This window comes from Embiotoca jacksoni, unplaced genomic scaffold (genome assembly GCF_022577435.1).
Source record: "Embiotoca jacksoni isolate LCO1_2020_lvr unplaced genomic scaffold, fEmbJac1.0.p SCAF_5, whole genome shotgun sequence".
Taxonomy (NCBI): domain Eukaryota; kingdom Metazoa; phylum Chordata; class Actinopteri; family Embiotocidae; genus Embiotoca; species Embiotoca jacksoni.
The window spans coordinates 4,902,725-4,921,134 of NW_027185403.1; the positions used below are offsets into that span (position 1 = coordinate 4,902,725).

The 18,410-nt window shown below is 40.3% G+C and overlaps 1 protein-coding gene across 6 annotated transcripts in view; it reads left to right on the top strand.

Moving 5' to 3' along the window:
* Positions 1 to 18,410, top strand: part of diaph2 (diaphanous-related formin 2) — a 370,474-nt gene that overhangs the window by 292,509 nt on the left and 59,555 nt on the right. For all 6 annotated transcript variants that reach the window (XM_069170528.1, XM_069170529.1, XM_069170533.1 and 3 more), the window contains 2 exons: positions 5,423 to 5,587; positions 14,817 to 14,952. In XM_069170528.1, the coding sequence (XP_069026629.1) occupies positions 5,423 to 5,587; positions 14,817 to 14,952 (301 nt within the window). The remainder of the gene's footprint in view (positions 1 to 5,422; positions 5,588 to 14,816; positions 14,953 to 18,410) is intronic.

Sequence of the window (18,410 nt, forward strand, 5' to 3'; positions counted from 1 at the left end):
TCCCGGAACTGGCTGCGTTTTTAATTCCCTCTGACAGAACCAGTGTTGGCACCGTGGTCCAACTCAGGATACTGTCAACTGTCTCCCTGCTCACCCTACGGACCTCCAACAGCTTGTAAACCTAACATAGCATTAATGCCTCGCAGTTTCTCCCACATATTCAGCATAAATGCATTCATTCATTGTTTTGGGAAGCTGGGATGACTTTTTTACTTTGAATATTCTGTGTTTTCACTCTCTCTCTGCTCTCTGCCCTTCCTCTGTACTCCATTCCGTCATCCCTCTCTTATCCCACCCTCACCCTCAACATGATGGGTTATGTCCAGTCAGTGGGCAGCCTTGGTGTAATTTGGCCCACAGGGGCTGTTGGCAGTAGGTGTGGGGATAAAGGGAGCAGGGATGGTGGGGTTTGGAGAAAAGCAGGCTTAGTGTGAGGCCTTGGATAGAGGGGCCAGCAAGCACATAGGAAAAGCATTAAATAAACATTAATGGAACTAGGTTGCAGGAGATTTATTAAGGAAGCTTTTTGGGCCCCCACTGTAGGATTTTATGCAGCACTTTAATAACTCTCTCATGCACACAGGTAAACAAACCAGGTAATTTATTGCCATTCTCATAGGTGGCCATTGTGAAAACTGTTTCAACTTTGGTTTGGCCCATAAATGGATTTTTCTCCTTCTCTGGGTTTTATTATGACATTGAATAGAGTAACACTTCCAAACAGCCCTTTTTACATCCAGGGTAAGTCTGACTTGGATATGATTTCCATGTCACTTTGTGGTGTTAAAAACGAGTGCCCTTAATCTCAGTTTACTAATGTTAAATGTACCCTCTCTGACATGTCAAACGCACAGATAAAAAGTGACTGATTAAACACAGTAATGAGGACACTGTGGCAGAACCAAGACCTATTTCGGGATTTTTTTTTTTCAGGGACAGGGTGGGTTTTTTTCCGGCAACGACACAAGATTTTAGAAAGAGAGTTTAAAAAAAAAAAAAAAAAAACACAAGCAGCATAGCACTGCAGTGACATCACATTTCACATCTGATAGTGTCTAAACCAGCGCTGTCAGTTATGACGCTGTCGGAAACTGGAGTTGTGTAAGCCAGTGATTAGTGACTTGCAGCTACTCTGCAAGCCCCACTCCAAATGTTGTTGTATCAGCTTAAATGCTGTGCAGAAATTCAAGAAGATTTTTTTTTTTTTTTTTAAATGAATAGTTTTAATCTGATCACCAGCATAAAATCCACTGAGTGCTCCTATCTTTTGTAGCATATACAGTACATTTGCAACATTGAGCCCTGCAGCAATTGTCTCGCTCTGTGTTGGTGAGGTTTAGTGCACAGGAAGTGCAGGGAGTAGCTCGCCTCTGTGGACAGCTTGAAGAGGAAAGAAAAGACTGACAAACAGGGCTGGGGCAACCAAAGGCTACATAATGGTTTACCTTGAGACCCATGGCCTCTGCTCTCTACTCTGCTTCAAGCCCTAGTGACGTGAATACCAGACACAGCTCAGACAGCAGACTCCTGAAAGTTCACAAAAAGAAAGGAGTTCATGTGTGAGAGAGAGAATTTGTTTTAAGGCAAAATGTAGAAAGAGAATTATAAAAGGAGTGTGCTTGATAGAGATAGTGGTGGACAGGAATAAAGAAATGGAGAAAGAAATTGAAAATTACTTCCTTTGGAGAGGAAAAGACAACAAAAGCTACAATGACTGCGAGACACTTGTGGAAAAGAAAAATAATAACACAATGACAAAGAGACACTGACTGTGTGTAGATGTACTATATATGTGTGTGAGTGTATTTGCCTGCTCGTTCTGTTTCTGTATGGATGTTGGATGAAGGCTCTACCATACCAGTTGTGTTGCTGCAGGATAGTGTTCATCAGGCTCCATCAATATGACATGTCTTTGATGTGGATATACAAGCAGCCAAAGCCCAGCCAGCCTCAGTCCAGTCCTCAATGGGACACATCTACCACACTGCATGTTGATACAGGGGTATTTGTGAGAGAGAGAGAGAGAGAGAGAGAGAGCGAGGGAAGAGAAGTACAGAAAGAGAAACACAGACAGCCCACAAGCCACAACAAGCACCAAAAATAACCACTGCCTCGATGTTTTTAACTGCCATCCTGCCAGAGAGGCAACAGTTAAGAGCTAAAGGCACTGTGGACTCAATCAATATGTTGGAATCAATATTATATGTAAATGCTGTTAATAAGCATTTCCATGCCGGCGTTAAGTTATGTCAACATGTCTTTTGCTGCTAAATTGACACGTTGTTTTGCTTTATTCTTGCCATTAAGCCTGCCAGCCATCCTTGTTTTCGGTTTAGTATTGTAAATATTCTTGCTTTTCATAATTTTACCATCATCATTTCATTCATTGGGAGTCTATTTTGTATCGTTATTAACTAGATTGAGGTTCATTTTATTGCACAACTACATATGGGTACAATTACCATCAGCACAGAGTCCCCGGTTCGATTCCCACACATTGTCCTGCACCTACAGTATTTCATGAAGACAAAAAAATGCAAAAGAAATCTGTTGAAGAATGAGATTTTTCTTTACAAGAGTAATTTTAAGACTCTACCAAACAAACCATCTCCAATTCAACGCAACTCTTTCAGGAGTTTGGATGTTGAAAAGATATCTTACTTTGACAAAGTTTTACTTTTACATCTATCGACCGGGCCCTTGAGTTTCCACACATGAGTGGAGTGAGGGGGAGGTGTACAGAAGAAGAGATAACAGCAGTCTGACAGAAGCGAGCGGGGTAATTCAGGTCCAGGCAGACATGGAGATAGAGACGGGGAGAAGGAAAGACAGAAGGATGAGTCCATCCAACGGGACATGTGTGGGCTTGCTGCTAACTTGGACTGTGCCATCGCTGCTATTTTTTGGTAAACGCCCGCTCGCAGAGCAGTAATCCAACCAACCTACCCAGTCGACGCTTTTATTCCCAATTAGCTACACAAAGGCCATTAAACATACACACACCTACACATGAGTACAAATACCCACACACACGGCTCTGTCACATATGTGTATATAGGCGCTTATACATGTTTTATTTATATCCACATGGAAAACAATTGTGAGTTAATAACTTGCCTCTGGACACAGAACAATCCCTGGACCTGAATGTCGACGTCTACCAAGGTGACAGAGCAGAAAAACAAACGATAAATAAAAGACATTGTAGAAAAAAAATCAGTGGCTTCCACATAATAATGACAGATTGCTCACAAAGAGCAATATCTTGATAACTGTTTGGCCCTGGCAATCACAGGCCACATGCTGAACCACCAGCCTTTGTATGTTGCCAAGGCAACTGCATTAGAACACTAATTGCCTGTGACTGTACCCATGATGCAAAGAAGGGGAAGGTCCTACCTTAGTAAGTGTAACACAAAGATGCAAAATTCAGTGCAAATCATGTATTTTTTTCATTACATGACAACAACAGTGTCAGTGTGTTTATTGTCAGTTAAATTGAAAAATACATCAGAATGGCAGCAGCAGACACATTTAATTTGATATGAATATGTTCTTACAGAAGGAAATTAGTTTTCATACGCACATACAGTAACATTACATATATTCAGTGTAGCTCCAGTACCGTCTAGTCGTTTGTTCAGCAACCAGTTTGAATTAAAGAGTTTTAATCATGTATAGTCACAAACAACTGACTCTGATTGGTCATTATTGTGCAAATTAATTAGGGTTTGTTGTCGTGAGTTGCAGTCGGCCGTGTGGAAGACAGTAACATGAGACGTGTGAATCTATACTGAGGAAAGTTTTGGAAAAATATTTTCTTAAATTTATAAATTACAGAAATGTTTGTGTGTTTTTGTTATTGATAATACTGTGCTGTGAAAACGTACAAGCTATAAAAAAAAACTGTCTTTAAGTGCTGGTTCTGTATTAGTGCTGTTATGTCATAGTGTAAAAAAAAAAACATGCGTCCGAGAGTTCAAGGAAGCAGCAGGGGAGCAGGTGTGTTGCTTGCGAGAAAAAAAATGGCACACCTTCGCAAAGATGGTTGTCCCAGGTATGTGTTGACATACTCAGACTGGGGGAGGGTGTCTGCACTTGACGTAGGAGGTGGAGGCAAATCTGAATGTCTTAATGAGCCGTTGTCTGACCTCGGCAGCCCACAAATAACCGACAGGGTTGTTTTCTTTCACAGTTTTTGGGTTGGAAACAAGTAAGAGAGTCAAAGATTTTGAGCAGTAAAAAAGTCAGTTTATCTTATGTCACCTTTAATTCATAGTTTCAACAGCGTTTAGTGGATGAATCCAGTTTCTTTTTCTGTGTACAATTTCCCCTCCCCTCGGGGATGAGGAAATCGTTTGCATTTCCTCCAGATAACCCTAACCCTCTTTCTTGTTTCTTCTTCTGTTGTTCCGTCTGCCGAGGCAACGTTTGAGCTTCTGGAAGTTAATGAATGAAAATTATTGCATAAACTTTTGGCTTGTTTTTAACCTCCATGACCACTAAAGTTTGTTGCCCTATTAGACGCACTATTAGAGATGGGCAGAGATATGAAAATAATATGAACAATATTAAAAAAGAAAAGTCACTTCATAGTGTTTATCTTTGTTCTGTTTCACCTATAAAAACTATAGCATCTTTAGAAGGTAAATGGGAATGATTGAGGACACAGCAGGTGTTGGACATCATTGCTGATGTATTGAAACTAGTGCATTTGCCATTTTTATGCTGGATAGTGTTTGTATATTCCATGCTTCGCTGTTTGCTCGTGCACACATGCGTGTGTATACAGGTCGGTGCATACTGTATGTGTGTGTTGTGTTGTCCTCATCCCACCCAGGGTGTTTGAGTCTTGGAGTGTCCAAGTGCAGTCTCTATGAGGTCAATGGCTGCTGTGATAATGCTTAACTGATGCCGGCTGTCAATAGTCATTCACCAGGAGAAAAGTGCTCCGCCTGTTCAGTAAATTACACAGTGCGACGTGAGCTGTGAGGTTCAAAATAACCTGACCCCACTGTTGTTGTGAGAAACAATAGAACAATGACTGCAATCAGCTTTTCCAGAAACCATCTGTGTCATGCTGCTGACTACAAAACACCTTTCCATTACTCCAGGGCTACTGCTATTAGCTCACCATGCCGCTGACTCCAAAGTGAGATGGAGAGGTTATTGTAATGCCACTTCAGATTGTCTCTGACCCTTCTTTAGCCAATGTTTTGTTTTGCTGACCTTGACATAGGTGGGCTTTTATGAATTCTACAAAGCTTGTGATTGTACTCATTTTTCACTGTAGCTTGACTTTTCACAGATCAACATATTTGTGAGGTGTGGGTTTATACCGCTGATTGTGCGAGCTTAATACGTTTTTAATCTGTGTTTGAGACATGTCCTACTCCTCTTTCCTTAACTCTGTCTGCCTCACGGCTTCTGCAAGTATTCCCGGGAGCAGTATGAAAAGCTGTCCACCATGCACAAGAACATGCAGAAGCTCTACGAGAGCATCGGCAGTTATTTTGCCTTTGACCCCCAGTCGGTCACCGTGGAGGATTTCTTCGGACAGCTCGCCAACTTCCGCATCCTCTTCATGGTGAGTATGAAGATAATGGTTTGTGTACATACACATGGGCGCTCATGTTTGCTGTTCCTTCAAAGTAGACGCACGCAGTGAGCAGCAGAAGCCACCACCCACACTTGCACATGCTTTTGCACGCACTTGCTTGGACACATTGGGTGTCAGTGAAATGAGAACAGAGTTTGAGTGTTACACATGCACACACTTTCATCAAACTTTGACTAGGTCCTGACAGATGGTGAAAACATGTACGGAAGTTACAGTGTTATACTTTCATGAAGGAAATTGGATGTCACAAGGCCAGTTATGTAGTATTGCACTTTCCAAAAACTGGAGGTCTTATATGGAACAGACAAAATTAAGAACTGTTAAAATCGAAGCAGCAGAGGCTGAGGGTTCTGGCTCTGTTGGTGGCCATCGTGTCCATTGTAGACAATGCTTTTGATTCCACCAGAATTGCTGCAGTTTGTTTGATAAACATCCCAGAAGTGGCTGTGCTTTCCATTTTGCTAAAAAAAAAAAAATACCAGCGCAGTCTATTTAAAACCATGTGAAGCTGCACCGAACAGATCAGCCAATCAAGAAGTCCTGAACAGGAAAAGCACAGAGAATCCGATCAGTTTTCAAAATGAATCACTCTGTGCAGAGTCGCAAAAGTATCACATCACTACATCAATGTCTATCATCGTGCTCTTTCAAGTAGGAGAAGAAATGGACTCTCCTCCTTCTAACAGGCACTATGTTATATAGTTACGAAATAATTTTAAGGATGAACGTGAACAAATGTGTTAAACTTTATCTGTTCTTCTACAACACAACAAAGTAGGAAATAACAACAATAAACACAAAATGGACAAAAAAATGTAACATTTAATAACGTAGCCTACTTACCCATGCTAGAAGCACAAAAATCAACCAAAAAATGACCAAATTAATAAGTCAATAAAATCAGGTTGAAACACTCCTGGTGGGTCGACCTGACAGACCCGTGCCCGATGGAATCCACGATTAAGTTCATAACTCAGGCTTCCTTCTATCATTTGTCCTCTGTGCTTCCAAATCAAGATAACCCCAAAGACATCACGGTGACATCACCCGGGTTATTTCCTCAGACTTGATACATTTCCTGCAAAGTCACAGCAGACATTATACAACTTTTATGTGGAAGGGAGCAACAAGGGTAGAAACATGTCCCACCCAGTTTTCTGATAATCCATCAAGATTTCTGTTCTCGAGCCAATCACTTCCCTTCACTTCACTTTACTCATCTGAAAAATGTCAGAAAGTTTTTTGGTTTGAGAGAATGCACCACATTTTCTGGCCACTTTAGTCTTTATATTTACACGCTTGGCCCTGACATGCTTCAGTCTTTCTTTGAAGTTCTTACAATGTTCTGAGCAAGAATGTAACCGCGCTCACCTGCTGTGAGTTCCTTCGATACTGTATGTCATCTTTTAGTAGGTCATGATGCCACTGTGTCTACCAAAGATTTTCTTTTCCTTCAGAGTTTTTTTTTCTTCTCTTTCTTCGATGCCGTATGAGTTAGGAAGGTTATGAATATAGTATTCATTTTGTCAAATATGGTGCACAGAAAAAGGTTATTTGGTGTGTTTATTCAAGATAATTTAGATCTGGTCATTACGCTGATCATTCCCGAGCTGGTGTACCATACGTGCAGAGGAATATGAAACACACCTCAGACTTCCTAATATTATATTTGATTTAACTGACGTTGTTTTAAATCTAAATAGTTTTTAATATGAAAATGTATTCACGTCATTTTAAAAATGAGACTTTATTTTTAATGTACATGTAAATACAGAAGTGCAGACATTTGTAAATTAATGAATAAGTTACAGTGGTGTGAAAATATGTTTGCCCCCTTCCTGATTTCCATTTTTTTTTTTGCATGTCTGTCACTCTTAAATGTTTCAGATCATCAAACGAATTTAAATATTAGTCAAAGATAGCACAAGTAAACACAAAATGCAGTTTTTAAATGAAGGTTTGTATTATTAAGGGAGAGAAAAAAAAATCCAAACCCACATGGCCCTGTGTGAAAAAGTGTTTGCCCCCTCCTGTTAAAACATAACTTAACTGTGGTTTATCACACCTGAGTTCAATTTCTCTAGCCACACCCAGGCCTGATTACTGACACACCTGTTCTCAATCAAGAAATCACTTCAATAGGACCTGAAGTGAAGTAGACCAAAAGATCCTCAAAAGCTAGACATCATGCCGAGATCCAAAGAAATTCAGGAACAAATGAGAAAGAAAGTAATTGAGATCTATCAGTCTGGAAAAGGTTATAAAGCCATTTCTAAAGCTCTGGGACTCCAGCGAACCACAGTGAGAGCCATTATCCACAAATGGAGAAAACATGGAACAGTGGTGAACCTTCCCAGGAGTGGCCGGCCGACCAAAATTACCCCAAGAGTGCAGCGAAGACTCATCCGAGAGGTCACAAAAGACCCCACAACAACATCCAAAGAACTGCAGGCCTCACTTGCCTCAGTTAAGGTCAGTGTTCATGACTCCACCATAAGAAAGAGACTGGGCTAAAACGGCTGCATGGCAGAGTTCCAAGACCAAAACCAAAGCTGAGCAAAAAGAACATTAAGGCTTGTCTCATTTTTGCCAGAAAACATATTGATGATCCCCAAGACTTTTGGGAAAATATTCTGTGGACTGACGAGACAAAAGTTGAACTTTTTGGAAGGTGTGTGTCCCATTACATCTGGCGTAAAAGTAACACCGCATTTCAGAAAAAGAACATCATACCAACAGTAAAATATGGTGGTGGTAGTGTGATGGTCTGGGGCTGTTTTGCTGCTTCAGGACCTGGAAGACTTGCTGTGATAATGGAACCATGAATTCTACTGTCTACCAAAAAATTCTGAAGGAGAATGTCCGGCCATCTGTTCGTGACCTCAAGCTGAAGCCAACTTGGGTTCTGCAGCAGGACAATGATCCAAAACACACCAGCAAGTCCACCTCTGAATGGCTAAAGAAAAACAAAATGAAGACTTTGGAGTGGCCTAGTCAAAGTCCTGACCTGAATCCTATTGAAATGCTGCGGCATGACCTTAAAAAGGCAGTTTGTGCTGGAAAACCCTCCAATGTGGCTGAATTACAACAACTCTGCAAAGATGAGTGGGCCAAAATTCCTCCACAGCGCTGTAAAAGACTCATTGCAAGTTATCGCAAACACTTCATTGCCGTTGTTGCTGCTAAGGGTGGCCCAACCAGTTATTAGGTTTAGGGGGGCAAACACTTTTTCACACAGGGCCATGTGGGTTTGGATTTTTTTTTCTCCCTTAATAATAAAAACCTTCATTTAAAAACTGCATTTTGTGTTTACTTGTTATCTTTGACTAATATTTAAATTTGTTTGATGATCTGAAACATTTAAATGTGACAAACAGAAAAAAATAAGAAATCAGGAAGGGGGCAAACACTTTTTCACACCACTGTATATAAATAGTAGCTTTTCTCCATACATCTTATCTACTGTACATCCAAATCAGAAACCGTGTTTAATGACATTTACCTGAGTGTCAGCTGCTTAAACCTGCAGAACATAACGTGACTTTTTCTCAAGAGCAGATGCTTGTGAACTTTTGCTTCCCTCCTGCACTGATTAAGAAACTTCTAGTACTCAGTTGCGAGCTGAAGTAAAAAAAAAAAAATATAAAACAGATTAGAATATATGCTAAGAACTGGAGAGTGTTTGAGTGTCTTACTGATAAAAGAGACGTGGGAAAGCTTCTTAACCTGTTAAACACAGTTTCATTAGCTTGTAACTGCTTGTGTGTGTGTGCATGTGCTCACGGCAGGTCACCAAAAATCTTGCTGGATTTTGTTAGAGGTAATGAGTCGAGGGAAGACTTTGGTTAAGATTTTCAAGTCTTCAAGTTCATGAAACTGCATTTCACTTTACACCTGAGACATTACAATTATTTCTGTGTCACGTTCTACCAAATTTATAATTGCGAGGCAATTTATCTATACAAAAATATTCATTGTCAAAATGTATTCCATATATTAACCAAAAAACACAACATAATTTACTGTGTCAATTATAGAACAGATTGATTTTTTGTATTTACATTCATAGAATACAAGTAGAAGAGCCTACACAAGCGAGGTTCACTACAGAGGTAAATGTGAAGTAGGAATTTAAGTCTGATTAAATGAAAATGAAAAAAATAATCCCTCTGCCCACTTGCAGCAGTGAATAAAGAGCAGAGCAGATTAGTTGTTTGAGGTAATATTCATGGTAAGGTAAACATCCCGTTCCCTCAGAACAGGTTTCCTTTTTGCCAAGCAGTCTGTTAAACATTTATTCGAGTGTCTTTGCTTTTCTACCTTGCAAAGTATCTCCGTCCCTCCTGGCACCGCCCCAAAAGCTCCCGGTGTCAGGATGATGACATGATGTCCAGACGGCATACTCGCAGTCTTCACAATCCATTAACGTGAATGGCAAGGTCTCCTTGTCTGAATCCTTCTCCTCTCTTTACTCTGATCCTCATCTGAAACCAACTTTTCATTCCCACTGATCAAAGTGCACAAGCGCACAACACAATGCTCCCTCAAGGATTCTAGAGTTGCATATCTCTAAAAGAGGCATCCACCCAAGAAAATAAATTATTCTCTCAAGCAAATAGCTGCATATGAATATTTTATTACTGATTTAAACTTTCCTGTTATGGTTAAGGGGAGGGAAGTGAGTGGGATATAGTGTTGTGAAAAGGAGGAGGGAGTGGGGGTTTGAGTTAATATATTCATATAAAAACAATCCTTTAATCACCATATTCCTCAGATATTATTTATAGTTTTGGGCTCTTCAGCTCTGCTGACAGAAAGGCTAATCCTGTCTGTATGCAGAGCACAAGGAATCAATGGTTGTTTCTACTTGAATGTAGTTTTTATTTTCTTATTTTCCTTAAAACACCCGGATACAACGGAAGCTTTCTCTTTTGCTTTTCTTGTCTGTGAACGTTTTTTTGACAGACGTCTGCTCGTCATTTGTCTTTGAAAAAGTCGACCTACATCAACTGTTGCTGATTTGTTCCAAATGGCAAATCAAATGAACACTGTGACTCCTTGTCAGTAAATAATTTAACTGAACTTAACTTCTTGATATGTCGGCTGCGCCTCCGACTTTTATTTCAATATTGAGACATTGAGTTGTTTGACTCAGACAAAACATCTTCGCTGACTTCCGTTGCATTGCCCTGTGTAATGCATTCACAGCACAAAGCATCTGCAGTATTAAAGAATTCCATTGCAATACAGTCACCCCAAATTGCTTTTACTAAAAAGCTAGGGCTTAATGCACCCGACCGACATAAGGCATTTGAGTAAACGCATTGACAGGCAGTCCTTACAAAACTGAATGTAACTGATAAGAGAATCCATTAACTCTATTTTTCTTCTGTTTCATTCTCTTTCTCTCTCTCACTCCCGTCCCATTCTCTTTTTTATTCTGTGTCCAATGAAATATTATTTGATTTCAGTACATGGAGTCAGTATTTGAAGAGTCCAACAATTTGTTAATTTAATGCTGCTGCCATATTCTGAAATAGAGTATGAGTGAAATGCAATCGCAGGCTCTGTGTATGTAATCCTGACCAGGAGCATGGGGATGAGGATTTTTTTTCATTAATGAGTTATCAAAGCGCAGCAGATGGGCTGGGATGAGCTAACAGTCTTCCTTGTTAATTGAGTGACTTTCTAATAAGACCAAAAGACCCAGACCGGGTTCGCAAAGTAGCAAGATAGAGCATCTAAGAGATTAGACTGATGGTTTATGTGTGTGTCTGTGTGTGGGGGGGTACATCCGTCCACTTCTGAGCCCATTTGATATTTCTAAAGCTTTGCTAATTCCTTCACAATATGAGAAATTATCATAATAATGTGTATGATGCTGAAGATGATGCTGTGACAGAGTCGCTCTCCCCCACCCTCTTGCTGAATCACTGTCGTGTTCCCTCAGTATCTTTACTTACACTCGTGCAACACAGTCATTAAATTCATTGCACCAGATTTTGGAGGTCACCTATCAATATGGGAATACATGTTCACCACAGAGCAGAAGTCTCACAATCTGTAACCTATAACTTCTTGAAGCCAGTCCCCCCACCCCCCACCCCCCTACACACACACACACACACACACACACACACACACACACACACACACACACACACACACACACACACACACACACACACACACACACACACACACACATCCTGGCAGGCAGTGTAGCAGATGGCTAATAAACACATTTGCTGCTTAAAGCCCAGGCGTTGTAGTGTTTGTAAAATTCAAATGAGATATAGCAGTGACACTCTCTGTGTGAGATCACTGGTGCAACTGAGCAGTTGGAAATACTTATTGCTCCCTCATTGAAGTGGCAAACTTGTATGCACGGGAGGGGAGCCATGCTGTGGGAGATGTATTGTGTTGTGCAGGGTCAAGGAAGAACAGCAAACGCATTTCATGAATTATTGAAAGAACAGACTGGGAGAGGGAAAATTCTGCCCGGCCCTTGTTGGTAGATTGGACCTGTGGGTTACACATCATTCAGTTTTCCAGCCAGGTATAGATAGAGGAGTACTTATAATCTCCATCGCAGACACACCGGAGGCCACGAGTGTGACATGCACTCACTTCATATCATGGACTCGAAGAGCCTGAAAGCGAGAATGTGACGCTTCTGTGGTGTTGTCGACAACCCTCCCTGCCATTAAAGGTCCATTATGCAAAACCACCAATTTAAAGTTTCTAACTCAGAATTTGCATACCTCCTGATCTATATGTATGCTTCACCTGCACCACATTTTCTAGGGATTCAGGACACAGTGGGGTATGAGACAGAATCCTGTTGATGAAAGCTGCCGACTATCATGGTCTATCATCATAGGGACTGTTTTTTATGACTTTACCATTTCATTTTAAGCTCTATTTAAAAAAAAATATATATATTTTTTACTCTTTCTTCATCCCAATATTTTTTATACTTTAAGCAAAAGTGTCTGCCCCAGTAAAGGATACACAATAATAATATAACTAGCTTTTAGCAAGTTCAAGTAGCTGGGGAAAGCCATGAGATTATGGTCCAAAAAGTTCAAAAATTATTGTATGTAATCCTTAAATACCTGCGAAGGCCAAAAGTAACTTGTTTCCATGGTCACCTGAAATCATATTGTAACTCCTCTACTTTGATCTTTAGTAGATGAGAATATTCAGGACACCAAACACGATGCATATATTTTTCTAAACATATTTTCCAACATTGTTCATACAGAATATGTGAACAGATTCAAGAGGGACCAGATCTCTTGTCTAATGTTTCAGTGGTTTCAAGGTTTAAGTCTGGTTCTCTGTACTGAAAACACATCTCTTGGCGATTGTTTTCTCTCGTATGTCCCCCTAACATATACAGAGCTACCAAGAAAATGAGACCTGATACAATCACTTGTTGCCAGTGGCAAAATACGAGCTGTCAAAGTGAATGGTAAAGGAAAAATAAGAGAACAGTGAACACATATTTGGTGCTATGGTAATTAGTAGTGCTGTTTGATTAGAGCAACATAATGATATTGCATAATCATATTTACAGTCAGAATTAGTTGTTTGTTTAAAATAAGTTTTGCAGACAGGATTTTATTTGTAATTTGCATAATTGATCTCCCAACTTATCCTGTGTACATGTTGAGCGTTGCACATGAACGAATCCTGTCAGCCGATGGAGACGGCAAATGTCGTGCTGCCGGAGCCGCTCGTCACTTAAACAAAAAGCTCAAGTTAACTGTTTCATTACTGGACATGCAGCCCAGCTCTCATCCACTTTAATTCAAAACAGCAGTATAGTCCATACAATCAATAGCCCGTATAGACTGCAGCTGAATCGTTTACACAACCTTGATGTGGTGATAAAATATAGGATGATCTGTGGGTGCTCAATGATTTGTAGCAGCCACAGAGATAATACAGCACTTGTTCCGATTTCATGATTCACAGCATCCAAAAACTCACTTTCTCTTCCATAATATTTTTTTTTCCAATATTACCCCCAACCCCCCCCCCCCCCTCTCTCTCTCTCTCTTTATGTTGCTGTCTCTCTCTCTCTCATTGCCCTTGTCATCTAACAGGGAGAGAGTGACAATGAGGGCTCGTGTCCTTGGACATGGAGAAAAGCTCTGCTATTGACTGGCATGATGAGCTGCTCTTTCCTTGTTCCTTCCCCACAATCCCCGTAATCCCTCTGTCTTAGCTGCCAACACGACACACACATCAGGACCACAGGGGCATTCGATGGGGGGCCTACTGTCGCCACTTATTATTATCAGTGCACAGACAGGGCCATGCCTTCACTTACTGCTGCACACACACATATGCATACATAAGTAAGGGGGGAATGCCTGCCGCAGATGAGCAGAAGCACAAAAATGACCATGGATTGCAGCCGGCGCGCACACACTCCTAGGCGTGTATACACATACAGTATGACCTATCATACACATACATCAACACCTAGGATGGCTCTTGTCCACGGCCACGCCACAGGCCTGGGATGAGCAGACAGTTTGTTGTCTCCAAAGGTCACACGGTTGCATCTTATTCTCTGTTGGCACAAGAACAAACTGACACATTTGTAAAGGCTGAATACGTACTGTTGATTATCTCTCTCTCTCTCTCTGACTCCTTCCTGACATTTCAGCTGGTCACGAAGGAGGAGGAGGATGATATCTCCTTCTCCCTCCCCAGAGACCGCCACACTGATACTAGACGTTTTTTTTTTTTTTTTCCCCCGCATGTAATGGCTCCCCCATATTGGCAGAGAAATTACACTAGCATGGTACACGTGTGATTATCATCTTGTGTTTCTTAGGTGGCCATGTTGAAGTATTGATGATAATAGATCAGCTCTTTGTGTTATTGAAAATATGTAAAGCAGTCCAGAAGCCTTACGGCTTGTATTAAAAAAAAGCTCATACACAAGGCATAACGTATTGTTTATTCCAGCAGCTTATCTGTAACTATCAAACCCTTCTCTGAATAAGAATTTGCTGATGCTTCTCAACACTATACAGTAGTGAAGTTGCTAAAAGAGAGGTGGTGGCAGGCGCCATATTCTGATTTTATCTGCGTGTTTGTGTGTGTGTGTGTGTGTGTGTGTGTGTGTGTGTGTGTGTGTGTGTGTGTGTGTGTGTGTGTGTGTGTGCCTCATCAGGAAGCGGTGAAGGAGAACCACAAGAAGAGGGAGATGGAGGAGAAGATCAAGAGAGCCAAGCTGGCGAAGGAGAAAGCAGAGCGCGAGAAGCAGGAGCGCCAGCAGAAGAAGAAGCAGCTGATTGACATGAACAAAGGTATGCCACTTCTCCCCAAGCCGCCACAGAGGCGGAGACAGGGAGGCAGGTGGGGAGTTTTGGAGGGGGGGGTGGAAAGGGCGTTTCATGGAATTTTGCTTCACATAGATCTGAACTTAGAAGCAGGAGGATAATGTGCAGAGGTGGGGGAAGTCATCTTTTTCAGCTGCGAAGGCATCTTATATTTACTTCCAGAGCTGGTACAACACGCTGGTACAACACAACAACATTTTTTTTTAGAGGTTATGTTAATTTATATTTAGTAGTTTTGTTTTACTTTTTTTTTTTTTAAATGCCCACAGTGTACCCATGTTTATAAAAATTCTACACATTTTAGGTCATATATAGCCTGGTATTAACACACCCAAATTCACTATGTGAATAGATAGGGTGTGGACATGCTCCATTGAGGGTTGTTTCTGTTTTTTGCATCCTATTATGCGTAGATTTTAGGTAAGTTTAAAAAAATATTTGAGCAACCTTCAACATCTGCACTGACCACCATATGGTTGACCATCAAGCTTCAACACCCTTCCCCAATGAGAGCAGAGAACAACGCCATGTCAGACCATTGTAGACTTTGCAGACTTTGCAGATTTCCCAGACCTCGGCTTTAATTCCTCAATATTTGCTAGCGTTGCTACAACTGTTCTTATCACTTCATCTAGCTTTTCCACCACTTCCATTGTTGGAACGACATTTCTGAACAAATGCTAGACTTCTGCATCATCGCACCTTGCGTGGTCGCTGATTTGTCCGTCCTTTGGGGTAACTGAGAGAACTTTCATGCTAACAGGATTTCCAGACTATCGTCAAAGCAAAGACTGAAGCCGTGAGCATCAGGAAGGCTACGCAGTGCATACTGATGTTTTATTTTGGTAGTAATGGCAGTTATTGGAAGAAGTCATAAATAAATACAATGGCTTTGCTTGAGATTTTTAAGAGCTGGCAGATACACACAAGATGTAGGTCACATGTAAACATAGGAAGTTGAATTTTACCAATAGACAAGGCTGAAAATGTCCCTGTAGTTGTCATTTCCAACATGATAAAAACATTAGTAGTTTTTCATTGGTCTCGTACAAGCAACATAAGAGAAACAACAACAGCTCTCCAGTCTAAAAATATTTGCTGGCAGCGTGTCATACTTGTTGTTGTGAAACGCTCAAACTACCCTATTGTCCTCCAGCAATGCCAGTAAGCCATTTATTGATCAGTGTAAGTTGCAGTTGTTCACACATGAGAAATTAGAGTGACAGAGCTAGAAGCCTGTGTCTAGTTATGCCAATGACATTGAGAAGGAATTTCAAGCCTGGAGGGGCTTTGCAGGCAGTCAGTGTGGTCTTTTGTCCATTTCTTTTTTTTTTCTTTTTTTGACAAACAGACTGGGATTTCCACAATTCACCAGCTTCTAAATGTCATAGCCAGCCAAGGACCTCTCTGTAGCTCAGCCACATTGGGAAATGTGACAAGACAGTCTACAGTATGCCACAAACTCTCCAAGATAATTGATGCATGCTACATTTTCTTTTTTCCCTGAGCAGTGACCTCTCTGAAAGCTTCACTTTTAATAATCCAACATGGCTGAGCTGAAGGAGGCTGTCTACCGCTCTCTCTCATTCTGGCTAACCAGATGGAGAAGGATAGAGAAGTAGGTATGATATTAAATATTTCTGCCAGAGCAGATTTTGATCTCCGTTTCTGAATGCCATAATATGACTTATATGAATAAAACATGAGGATGACATGGGCAATGTTGCCTGCAGCCTTGGAGATAGTGGGGATTGTCCTCTGCACCAACACCTAGCTCATTGTGACTGTCGCAATGACAATGACCTTGGAAGCTATGACACTTTTAAATTCAAGAGGTACTGAGCCCGAGCTGCTTTTTTTTTTTACTCTGTCAAGGCTCTTACCTGCATTGACTACACATTTTCATTAAACCTTAAATAGCTTATTTTTGTGCACTAACTTCTCCATGTGAAACGTAATCAGAGACAGGACAATCAAATGCAGAGCTCTTTAAATGTATCCTGTGAATGGGAATCTGAACCTCAGCCAGAGGCAGGTTAGAGGTTACAGTGGCTTGGTGGTTTGCATTTGTTTTCTATCAGTTTCTCTTTCAGCTGTTTAGTTGAAACACGCATAGCAGGATATTCTGTGTTTTCTTGTTGCACAGCATTCTTTTCTACGCGTCTCGTTCTTTCCAGTTGACAGCCTTTGAGAGTCTTGGCTCTTCTTTCCCCTTCTGTTCTAAAATTCGACATGTGCTTCAGATATTTCAAGAGTTAGTTATTTGAGGAGACTTTTCACATCAATATTTCATCAGTCGTATTTTTTCTGTGATGGTCGAGGAAAATAAGGTAGTGGACGGCACAAAGATTATTGTTTGATACTTCTTATCATGAATTAATCATGCCCAAATATTTTTCTACAATGATTGTGTATTTTAAAAGGTTGACAGGGGTAATTTAATTACTGTAATATATCTTCTGATATAAATAATATTGTCTTTTTTTTTTAATTTTAATATTTTATTACTTCAATTATAGATAGATAGATAGATAGATAGATAGATAGATAGATAGATAGATAGATAGATAGATAGATAGATAGATAGATAGATAGATAGATAGATAGATAGATAGATAGATAGATAGATAGATAGATAGATAGATAGATAGATAGATAGATAGATAGACAGACAGACAGATGACCTGAATATAGTACACTTTATGTTTGCAAATCCATTAGCATGAGCAGATGGAGTAAACATATGGCCTTTGTATTATGACAATTATGTACAGGTCAGTGTCTTATCTATTTTATGGCTTTACTGATTTAGTCATTTTATTGATTTAAAAGAGTGTTTCATGGATATTTACTATTGTGTTTAATGCTATTTCAAAAGGCTATTTTTAAGAAGGGATAGATTTTATGTCATTTCACAAATTGCAACCTAATCCTCTTCGCTTGCAAATGATTAACAATGGAATGCATATTTAATGAGAGTTTAATTCATTTAGCTTGTGCGGGGGAAGGGTAACAGACAAATGCTTTTAGGAAACCGATGAAAAAAAAAAAATCCCATTTCCCAGTTGATAAAACTTGAGATAATGCTCTGTCCATGTTCAGTGACATGCACACTTCTTCAACAAGCAAGATTGATAGATGAGACAAGTGCAGCGCTAAACACGTTTTCTTTGTGAAGTATTAGAAATCCTAATGTAGGAAATTGCTTATGAAATCATTACCCAGTCACCCCATTTGTTTTAATTTGCTCTAAGTGGATTTCCATATTCTCTTGAACTGACCAGATGTTCAACATTTACTAAATCGCTTTACTTCACTGGAAATAACTGTTGAACACTGTAGAATAAACCCAAACTAATGCCTCTGTCTAAAACAGGGGAAGATGGCTCAACGCAGCAGGATGTTTTTTATTGCAGCATATGAAA